This window comes from Anas platyrhynchos, chromosome 19 (assembly GCF_047663525.1).
Source record: "Anas platyrhynchos isolate ZD024472 breed Pekin duck chromosome 19, IASCAAS_PekinDuck_T2T, whole genome shotgun sequence".
NCBI lineage: Eukaryota > Metazoa > Chordata > Aves > Anseriformes > Anatidae > Anas > Anas platyrhynchos.
Window position 1 is genome coordinate 3,130,895 of NC_092605.1, and position 12,088 is coordinate 3,142,982.

General features: G+C 39.9%; 1 protein-coding gene across 5 annotated transcripts in view; it reads right to left on the reverse strand.

Moving 5' to 3' along the window:
- CEP112 (centrosomal protein 112) overlaps positions 1–12,088 on the reverse strand; it is a 163,013-nt gene that overhangs the window by 14,234 nt on the left and 136,691 nt on the right. For all 5 annotated transcript variants that reach the window (XR_011804176.1, XM_072025834.1, XM_072025831.1 and 2 more), the window contains one exon: positions 4,220–4,309. Coding sequence is in view for 4 of the 5 variants with exons in the window: in XM_072025834.1 (XP_071881935.1) it covers positions 4,220–4,309 (90 nt within the window). In the remaining variant the exon portion in view is untranslated. The remainder of the gene's footprint in view (positions 1–4,219; positions 4,310–12,088) is intronic.

The following is a 12,088-nucleotide window of genomic DNA, read 5'->3' on the forward strand; positions in this document are numbered from 1 at the left end:
TCCCGAAATCTGCAGACAGTAGCACCATTCCCATCAAGGATAAGGTGTGGCAAACGTTAGAAGTTCCCTGTGCTACACAGCAGCTAAAATTTCAGAATGATGCATCACAGCATTCATCTGAGAACAAATATATTTAGTTGGCATGGAAACAGTAAGTTAGGCTGAATGTGGTAAATATCCAGCAGTCATAAAATATTGAGCAAGTCAGAATAATAAACATTAAAAATGAAAACTCGCTGAATGCTTTTGAATCATAGCTCTTTTACAATTATCACTCCTGTTGTCATTTGAACACAAGTGAAATCCACTTAACAAACTAAGCCTTTCCGTTTTATTCCAAATTCTTGTACAGCATCCTTATTCAGATAACTCCTTTCTCCCTTTTTAATAATCTATCTGAGAAAAAAAGAAATTAAAGGGCTGGAAACCTATATTGGCATTCCCCTTCCTTCGCCAGTAATATTCATGAATTGAACATAATTGATTTTCTGTCTTCAAAGAGTGTCTCTCTTTAAGTCTCTAATTGTGACTTGGCAGTTTGGAGGACTATTCATATGGTTTGAATACCTATCGTGATATTACCTTGATTGTTCATGAACATGACAAACTTTTTTTTTCCCTGTATCATCCCCTTATTAGAAATTTTGTTTCATACCCAAGCCAGCCCTACAGTTAAACATATTAGACCGAGGAATGAAAAGAATAGGCGTGTTCTTTCTGAAGAAATCTTGCATCCTTTCATGCAGTCATCGAAAGAAAGATTATTGGAGTTTCCTACTGTTCTGAGTTGTGTTGATTATCCTTACCAAAAGGAAATTGAAATTAAATGAGGTATTTTAAAGAAATCTAGGTAATAAAGCAAGAACAAGATCACTATCATGATTTTTTATACAGGCCCCAATTCAGCAAAATTCTTTGCACATGCTTAAACTCCCATACTCATTGAGGCACATGCTTAACCTCTTACTGATGCGTCATGTTTAATTACACATACACAGGATGTGAAATCTGCTGTATGAACAATTTGGATTTTTTAACTATGACTGACAACCGCATCAAGCTGTATAATTCACGGAAGAGAAACATTTTTAATAGAACGAAAGACGTTTCTGTTAGATATCTTGTCTTGCATTAGATCCGCGCACGTATCAGAGACAACCGTGCAATACACCTCAAGAACTATACTTCAAACATGGTACAGGAATATAATCTAAATGGGATCAGTTTCCATATTTTATGTATTACTGAGATATAAGAAATTTCGTCATTGCTTTGCAAAGAAAACGTTTAGGTGCACCCAAATTTCCTAGGAACCTTCTCAGACTATTTTAATTGTCTTGGGACTATATACCAAGAAACCTATATATATAAAGCTATATATTAGGGGTTAGTTACACTTTATTTACTGCTAGCTTGTCACTTGCCATGAACGCACTTACAAACATCTCAAGAAGTCAGACATCTAATTTTTGAAAGTCATCCAGCATTTCAACATGAAGACAGCTGATATACCCAACTGTGAGACTCCAGTCTAGAAATGACAGTACTGACCGTAGGCACCATTGCCCTAGATAGCCATGCTTAGCGGAGACAGGAGATCCTCTAGTGAAAGGGCACAATGATTTAGGTTAGTCACAGTGGGAATGAAAGGTAAAATACTGGAAACAGTGCAATGAATGAAACCACTTTTGACAAATGTACGTCCATTGGGACTGCAGCACGTCATTCACGTAACGTTGCCATGCTGCAGCATGACAATCTGTCCCACTGGTGAAATGACACAGATAGACCACGATTGCTTCTACTCACACCATAAGAAGATTGAAAAAGTAAACAGGAATAAACACAGGTTCGTACAATAACACGAAATCCTGGAATGAAAAGGCTCCATAAAAACAAGAGCTCCTCAGGGCTGCAACGTCATGCTCACCCCCAGACAGCTCACGGCTTGCCATCAGAGTCCTCCTAACAGGCTTCTCCCCTGCTATTTACGGGACAGTTTATGTCAGTGGGTTGACTCTGCCTCTCCGGATAATTATCATACGGAAAGGTTAACTCTGTGCAATCACCAGAGGGTTACTGGCACAAAGAGCTAAGCTCTGTGGGTCTGTCAGTCACTCCCGGAGCCTGAAGAGTTATAAGGACACTGCACTGAAAAGAGACAAACATGGAGCACTGAGATACCACCCAACAAGCCATAACGAGAAACAGCTTTTTATTTTTAATTAAAAGCACAACAAAATGTTTTTTCATGTCTCATTCATTTGTTTGTTGTTGTTATAGAATCAAAACACAAGATTTTTCCCTTTAATGAAAAACAGAAGCTGTTTAACCCTCTCTCCTCCTTACTTAAAGACATGTAAAAGCTCAGAAGAGAGGCCTTTGTAACAGTGCCAGTGCAAATTTTGATGTTTTATGCAATCCTGACACAGGGAATATTTTGTAAAAGCAAGAGAGCAAGTTGTAAGTTACTGCCTTAAATATTTCAGCTCCCTAATCAACTGAGGAGTCATCAGCTGCTGTTAAGGCTTGATGAACATGCTCACAGGTAGTCTGTCCCCAGCATAATGATGGGGAATACACCAGAGCTGTCACTTTTGCCTTTTCCTTCTGGACAGAAAAGCGTAACTATGGGATTCACCAGTCACAGAGGAGACACGCTAACAACTTGCAAAATGGGTGTCTGCCTAAAAAACCAAAGGCACCTAAGCAAGAACTGTCTCAACAGACGCAGCCTGTTCAGGAGATCTCAGTGCAGGAGTGGCAGGGACAGCACTGCGGAGGAACTAAGGTATAAGCATCACCACAAAGCCACCAACGTGGTACTGCTTTGCAGAAACAGCTCTGAGCTGGGTGACGCAGCAGTGTCATTTAAGTAACATTTCTGATCTACATGTGTACTGAGAACTGTTCCCTCCCAGCAGAGCTGGTCCTTCGTTAAATCCACCCAGGCAGGATGTTCCTGCAGGTGGGCTTGGACATGGAAATCTCCTAAGAGAAGACCTCTGAGGCATTAAGGATAGCCCACCCTACCAATCCGCGTGTTTTTACCTTTTACCTCGGTATTTCACCAGTCATTTTTTGTTTCTCCTCCTAGATACCCTCACAGAAAGGGTCAGAAAAAAAATGCCAAACAGCAATAGCAAAGGTTAAAGAAAAAACTAACAAAAATAAGGCATTTGCTAGAGTAACGTCACTTCACAGCATTCAGGCCAATGTTGTTTCCCTGGAGGGACAACCATGCACCAAACAGCTAATTGCCCTTCTTTTTTGGGAGACTGAAGGTGAAATGCAACGCTTGTAGGCCGGCCACTGATTACACTGAACTCCCCATTGCAGCTAGGGGTGAGCGTGGCCCAGCTTCTACGTTTGTAAGGCAGAAGGGGAGAGAGAGAAGTAAAGCTTATCACTGGTTTTCCTAAGCACAAGTACCTGAGGGTAAACATGGGGGGTGAACAAGGGCTCCTACCTGCAAGCAGGATAATGACAACTGCGGGGATGTATTTGCAATTCCTCATCATTACTTTTACAGCCACCCCAAGTTACTCCGCAGTTAGGGATACGGTTGTGCACCACCAAATAAAGTTCTGAAATGCAGCAAAACCTCATTTGTATTGGAGATCCATCAATCTGCATGCGATTCGGATATCCACAACCTCGACATTTTCCTGAATGCGCCAATTTAATCTGCTTTAAAGGCAGATCATTGGCTTTCTGTTTCAATACCGCTCTGTAAATTACATGCACTCTTTCGCTTGAAGCACGCTAAATCTCTGATTTCACTGAAAGTGTCCACGTTAATTTTAGCAGTATTAATCATATGGAAGTGTTTACAGACAACATGCTAGGACAATGAACGCATAAGATCAGCAATAAAGATTATTTTTTATCTCAGTTATTGTCCAATTATAATTCTCTTAATACAAGCCATTAACAAACAGGTTAGAATAGTCCCAGGAACCTATGGTAAAACACTGGAAAATAAATGCATCATTTAACAGCTAGAATAGCTGAAATACCAACTTGAAACAGAGAGCAAGAGATAAGTATTTGCCCGTAGGGCTCAGACGGTTTAATTCTCTTTTATTAACAAAAACAGAAGAGAAAGCTCGCTGAAAAATTTGCAGGAAAAGATGTGCTTTTGCTTTGAAGCAAGGTATTACTTTTAACCATCGAACCCCCTTGCCCAAGGGGAGGGGACTGGGGAGAGCAGCCCTACCTGCATGTGGGCCTGCAGCTCCTTGTGTTGCAGCTTCTTCTCCGCGGCACGCGCCTGGCTGCGGCAACTTTCTGCTTCGTCCTGCAAGGCCTGAAACAACACCAAGGGGTGCAAAGCACACGTGAGACCCACGGGACAGCACAAAGATTCACAGGCAATGTGGTGCAATGATCAGTTGCGGGATCTCAGATTTTGGTTAGTGTCTCGTTTGTGAAACCTGTGCTTCCCGGGAGGGCTTTCGCAGCGTACAAATAACTCTTCCTCAAAGGCAGACCAAAAGCCCTCTGGAAATCCCTGTCTGGAATTTCAGTGAAATCGCCTCCCGTGCTACTGCAGTGGGAAACTCGCTGAGCCGAGGGGCTCCCCTCCTGCCCTGCAGTGCAGTCGAGCATGTGAGCAACAAACGCAGCATAAATGGCAATAAATAAAGGGAATATTATGATCGTGTCACTTTACCACAACCATCCAGTCTCTCTTTAGTTCAGAAATAATCACTTCTAAACCGAGCTCGTAAAATACATTGACAAATTTATTTTGTCATTATTGTTCTTCTTATATATTTATTTTTATTATGGCAGCCCCTCGGAGCCTTGATCTTTTTGTTATGTGCTTCACAAAAGAAAAGTCATGCCCCAAGGAACTGATAGTCTGTGTTATTTCTAACAGATACACACCAAACAAACAATACAAAGTTTCAAAGATATTTTTTTAAAGTTTCCTAGCCATTGTTGGATGTTTGAATACACACTTAACGTTTACTTACACACTTACTAAAAGCTTAGTTATGTTGTCAGCCTGAATAAAGGCATTGTTAGCTGCAAGTGCTGACTTGAAGCAAAGTGCACAATGTGGATGTTAGATTGACATCAGCACAGAGGCGGCTGTGGCAGCAGAAAGGGAATATTTTGAGCTATCTTTTGTATGCCAGGAAATCAGGGCACAGCTACCCATCGGCTGAAAAGCGTGGAGCAGGGTGAGGACCGGCTCTGAGCAGGGACCTGCCCTGGGGATACGCTACCAGATCCACTGAGGTGCCTCCAGGGTGGCTGTTTTAAAAGCTGAGCTGCTCGGAGAGCTTGTGTGGGGTGTGCTGCAAAGCAGGGACCAAGAGTCCCTGGAGTCCTCTTGCAGGACACGCGGTGTGGTTCTTGTTCTCATGCTTCCTTTCTCGTTCTCGTTCGCTTCCTCAAAGCAGAACGCCCGTTCGTAAATCAGGATCGTTAAAAGTACACCAGTACAAAGATTTAACAGAAAAAAACCCTTGCTCCTTCCACAGCACTGAAATACTGTGCTCTCAAATCATTTACGGGATAAAATTGCTATGGAGATAAGATAAGAGGACTACTTATGATAGATCTTGCACATTGTTTTGAAGTGATGCCAGGCATTAACTTTAAAGTCTTATAGCTATAAGACTATTACATGTTCGAATGCCAAAAAATTTAACCAGACCCAAGCATGAACTTCAAATCTGCCCAGGGACTTTTATGCTATCATCACTTCTGAGAAATGTTAAAATCCAGTCTTGAATATATGACTGATCTTCAACACTCAACAAGTTTAGCAGCACCATTCATTTGCATGAATATAATTAAACGCGTGTGAATTGGAGGCTTTTATTTTGTACATTTAATATCATAACTTAAAATACAAACAAGCCTACCTTGTTTTAAAACTTAAAATGATCAGGTTGTGCAACGTGGAAATGTAACACACAAAGAGCAGGGCACTTGGGGTATTGGAAAGATCACTAAAGAAACAATTAATTTGACAAAATCCTCCCGTAACACCCAAGTGTCCAGGCATGACCAGTACAGGACGGCTCTCAGGAGCATTCACAGAGCACACCTGGGTAAACTACAAAGTCAGAGCTGCCTTCTGCTGCTTCCACGTGATCGGGTTATACAACCCAAACAGCTTGGCATGGTGAAAAATGAGGATTCCCTCCTAGCACTCAGGAGCAAGTTTGACTCTAATGCACAACTTTGAGGATGACCAGGGCATAGCACATATACCCAGCCACTTCTGAGTGTAAATGTATGCATTTGTCTCAGGGAACAGGTACCTATCACACAAATCCACAAGTACTGAATACAAAATGGATGGATTATTTTTACTTTCCTACAGCAGACAAACATACTTTGCAGAGCATAAATTGAGAGGTCCCTCTAAATCCAAGTGTTTGTGATGCATCTTGAAGTAATTTCATTTGGGAAATTCAGATGACACATAATCTTTGTTAGGTCCACCTACTCTAGGCAGTACTTGTCTGCATGGAGCCTACATACTCTGTTTCAGAGAGCAATGTCTTAAACAAGCACAATTTAAAAATAAATAAATATATATATATATTAAACTATTGCATAAAGTATAACAAACTATGAAGTTTTATAATTATCCATTCATCAAGTGTTGAAACCAACGTACTGTATGAGTTTACAAACTTTTCCAATCACAACTGGCTGTTGGCTCCTTTTGTGTTGGGGCTGCAGAAAAGACAAAGGCCTCCAAACAATCACAGATGCTTTTAACTTCATCATTTTTTGACTATTGCTGGTGAACCTAAACGTGTTGCACACTGGCTCTCCTACCAGTCACTTTGTCGCTTTGTTTATAAAGGCTGCCCTAGAAGTAATTCAGAGTGTTCATTTGGATATTTCAGCTTTTGACTGCACCAGGACAACCTAGTAAAACCTAAAGATCAGTACTTGATCAAAGCCATGTGAAAAAGAAAAAAAAAAAAAAAAAGTAACTCAAAATCTCATGGTTGCTGTAGATTCCTGCATGTGATTATCTCTGAAAATAGTAATTAGAAGCAAGCAAGATTGTTGCCCATGATTTTAATTTTCTAGGAGGAATCAGGATGGCTGTCACGAATAATGCACCCTTTTGAAGATCACATTGAAAAATGCCTCCATTGCCAAAAAGCTTAACATGCAGTGGTCAGAGGCTGAATGCTGATAGCGATTTCTGAAGCCACCCAGCTCCACCACATCTTTTCTGTGTCTGACAGATAAGTTTTCACCATGTCAAAAGCTCTTAAACACAGCAGATGACTTATCCCAGGTACACCAGAGAACATCTATTTTGTAAAATTAAACAGTTTGGTTTGGTTTAGAAATGCAGTTTTTATTCCACAGCTTCAAAGTGTCAGGTTTTGCCCAAAGAATAACAGTGTTTATAGTTAACTGCTATTGAGATGAAGAAAAGACATAAAAAAGGTAAAAAAAAATAGGCCAATTTTTGAGTGTCAGAGGCTTTTTTTCCCCTGAATGGAAAACAAAGCCTAACTTAATAAGTTCAGTTTTTCCAGGTACAAAATTAATCCCCTTCTCTCATCTTTGCTAAGTTGGCTTACATCACTGTTATAAAGACAGTATTTTTTTTCAGTTAAACCCGCTTTCAAATGCCATGTAAACATGTTTGCTGTTGAAAGTCTACACCATACCTGACCTTGGAAGTGCTTTGTGTTGGCCTGAGAACAAAGAAATGAAATGTTTTGCTTTCCAGCCCAGATATCCTACACTTTGAAAAGCACTTAAAAATGTAAATGAGATAATAAGCTCTACTGCAACAATGTGGGTGAATTACAGCTGTATAAAAGGAACATTCATTTGATTTATTTATAAAAATGGAAAGGATCCTAAAATAAATGTATAATGTAAATGTTTTGGTCACATATGACACTGGGAGACATGAGAGGGATGGAAGAGAAATTTAATGGTTTTGAGAGCGTGCCACCAAAATATTGCTGTCATATTTTGGGACCTCAAGTGGAGCCGGTGGATGAGTCCAGTATTGTCACTGTGCTAGATGACATGTTTGGTTACCGGCTGATCTGAAAGGAGAAATGAACAGCTGAGCTTCATTTCCAGCGAGGCACTGCTTTCCTATTATTCTATTGTGGCTTGATTATCATCAGCAAAATGGTTAATTAAATTTCATTTCAAACTCAACTTTGCTCATGGTAACTGAGAGCACTTGGGAGACAAGAGAGAGGCACATGTGGAATTAGTGCTGAGCTTGGCCCGTGCAGCTCGCAGAGATGATGATGCATGAGACCAGAGGAATTCAGCCTGGCTTCTGGGTGCCAGACTGAGGCTGCAAAGGATTTCTTAAAAAACAAACAAAGAAACAAAAAAACCCTAAACTTGTGAAGTGTATAGTCTTGACAGACAGCCGCAGAGAAAGAAAAAGGTATGATGCCAGCATTACAAAATCCCTTTTCAAGGCAGGAATACATTTTTGGCATTAGTTACAAGGCTTAATCTAAATCAACTAAAAGCGGGTAAGAGAAAGATTTCTACAAATCACATGACCAAGTATGAAATGGGAATATATGAAGGATTTAGTCCTTAACACATGAAAACTGATTTGATTATCCTTTAATCACAGGATATTTCAAAAGAGAAGTGCTGGATTCACTGAAAAAAAAATCAGATCTGTAAGAATTACATAAACAGAAATCATAATTACTTTGAATTACTTAGTATTAATTGTTACTGTGGTGATACCGTATTTAAAAAAGGTGCAAGATTTCTTCTTCTTTGACCTAAAATAATGTCATACTTTTGGTGGGCTCCTGAGTGTAGGCAGGGCATGATTCCTGCTCCCATCACACCAACGGCAGGTCTGGGATCAGGATGAACCTGGTAGATGTTTCTCTTTGGTACTAAGGGTTGAATAAATAAGAGATATTTACCATGGAAAGGAAAATCTTCTAAAAATATTTAAAAATATATATGCATTTTTATTTTGAAACTAAAAGTGTCTGCAGAAAAGTCATAGATCGTCATGCTCAGATTACGCCAGGTAATGGCCCAGTCTTGTCTTGATATACTTATATAAATCTTGTTGGCTCTAACAGCACCTCTGCACACACAGATGTGCATCTGTATCAAGAAGAGACCTCAATATTTATGACCAGTGCAAAGTTAATACTACTACTAAAGGTAGTAATAGTTAGCACTTTTCATCTTCAAAGAATTTTTCAAACATTACCAAATTAATATAATTAGTTAATGAAAGATGCAGTAATAAAAGCTACCATAATTACCTACTGTAGTTTTAATTATCTCCTTACTAATGTGCACAGAAGAAGGCTTCCACTTTACATCCTCAAAACATGTGCCAACAATAATTTTGAATGCAGGCCCCTCTTTAAGTGTCTTCTAAATTCAAATTACATCCATTGATGTGTTTTCTCTCCCGGTTCATGAGAAGAAAACCTAGCTCTGGAAGCCTAAAGTAAATCCATGTGAATGTTCACAAAAATTAAAGCAAATTTTGTTTCAGAAATATATATGGAGATGCTTTACAATTATGTTATAGAAATGTCTGATCTCGAGTACCTTTATCTCTCCATGCAGCTGTAAGCATGAGCTGTCTGGGCAAAAAAATTCTTTATACTAGGTGGTCTCACAATTTACAGTGTCAAACACAACTCTTATTTAAAGAAAGCAGGCCAAGTATCCCATCAGAATTAATCTCGGGTATTTATTTTCTAACTAACGTTCTATACTCACACATGTTTTTAAAGCAATCATTATTTCTTTTAAAGTATTTTATGGAGATCAGCAAACGTGTCTGGGTTTATTCCTACTAAAGACAGAGGGTGAAAAATATTTATGAAGATCACCAACGTAGCTCCACCAGTAAGAGCAAAAAAAGTGTATTTTAAAGATGCAAAATGCTGATGTTTGGGCCAAATTATGGATGCATCATCACAGGGTTTTGTTTTTCAGTAGAGCTTTGTCCACTGACACTGCTCTCCTCGGCCATGCTTGTTCTCTGTGCTGCATTCCAGCACATGACTGCCCGAAAACCTCTGTACTTAAGTTCTCCCTTGTTTTTGGTGGAAAGCAAAGGAAATCTTATGGTTTTAACCTAATACATATGTTTGCTGTTCACATATGGAAAAATTCCTTTCTGGTGGGAACTTTTTCGCTGTTGCTGCAACACACTATATATCCAAAAAGTCTCCTTTGATGTTGAACTATTGCTCCACTACTCATTATGCTACTGATTCAATATGAAAGGCAAAAATTCTGTGGCTTTTGTTAAAACAATAGCTTTGTTTTTGCAAACAAAGTTTTCCACAACCTATATGCAGGGGCCAACATTGCTGCAACAGAAAACTAAAATTTATTATTTTATACCAAAAATAGTTATGACATTTAAGAACTCCAAGTTATTCTTTCATCCTATAGGTAACATTACAATTACTATTATGACTGGACAGAAAATTTATGCTTTATTGCTCCCCATGAATAGAAATTAAAACACCGTGAGCAATATGTAAAACTTCTTGAACACATTCCTTCCCGTGACCTTCTAGCCTTTTGCCATCAGTTCAACTCCATTACCTGGGTGAAGCTGTTAATAAGTGGGTATGGGCGAGGGAGGGAGAAGTCCTGCAAAGGCCGTCTTGTCCCTGTCCTACACAATGACAGAAGTGCAGATCTGGGAGTCTTCATGCCTAATGTATAAAGTCAGCTACTAGATACTATTTCATGAATAGCGAACATGAATTACAACATGGGATGAAAATGCAAATGTTAACACCTTTTTAAAAGTGTCCCTAAAACAGCTGGTTGCCCATTGTCTACTGGCACTATAAGAAAAAAAAAAAAATTTCTTTACTAGGAATCAGATAAAAGGGGCAATTTCCAAAGGCACGGATGCCCACTCCCACTTGGAATAATGTGAACTCCCATGTACTGAGATTTGGAAATCCGTCCCGCTTTGCCGACATTGCAAAATGGGAGTGGAGATCTTGCAAATTGAGCCCTCATTGTTGGCTTTGCCCATTCAAGCACACACATTAAGCCGTTCCTTACTGAGCTAGCCTTTCCTGCTTCTAAAATTTGCCAGTAGGAGATGCCGTTGTGAAGTACAAGAACTTCTTCCCTTCAGGGAGCGTGGGAAGAAAGAAAGGGGTTCAGGGCGGAAGAGAATAATTTGGCTCGAGGACCAAAATTAAGTCTCTCCAGTGGCAGTGAAAAAATCTGCAAGTAGGTCACTTAACCTACACAAGAAGCACATATCCAAACATTTTTCCAATGTGGTAGGGTCTAATGCTACACGCTATTTGAATTGTTCGTGATTTATAAGCAGGAGATTGATTGACAGCATGCTTTATGCTTTGGCTCTTGAGTAGATCATTAGCATGAGTTCCTGAGCAGTCCCTTAAAGATTTCACACCAGACTTCATCTAGACCAGGCTCTTTTGGAGATTCCCAAAGTGCTGTTAGTTTTGCCAACATGCAGCCTCTTTCCTGTTCCATTCCTTTAAGACACCATTGTGTTTTTGGCATTTTCTCTACAGATCTGGTTTAGATGATCAAAGTTTTTGGACCATTTTTTCTGCCAAGTCTTCAGCCATATACCCCTAAAGCACACTGATGCCACCAGTGGAGCTGCTCAAGGGTTTACAATTAGGCAAGGGCCCAAGCATTTTGCTGAGTCCAGACTTCACCACATTGCACTATAAACTGAATTCATTTGAAATGCAAAGGGTGTCGTGCACCGAGCAGTCCTGCAAAGACAGCAATTCAAAGGAAAAAAGCAGGATAAACTGTAACATTCGGCATTTAGTTCCGAGAGAGCCAAGGAAAGAAGCATTTTCACTTTGTTTTTAGTGGCACAGGTGACAGGACGGCGGGAGGCGAGGTTCAAAGAGCAGCAATAAACTTGCTTTCATCTGGCTTTCTCAATGAACCACAAAACCCAACAAGCAGTTGCCATGTGCAAGCATTGTTTGGTCTATTACCGGAAAGTTTTCAGCTTGTCGCAGTGAGGTCATTCTGAAACCCTGTCAGCTGGGGAGATTTACTGTAAGATTTACCTGGAGAATCTCGTTTGGTTTTT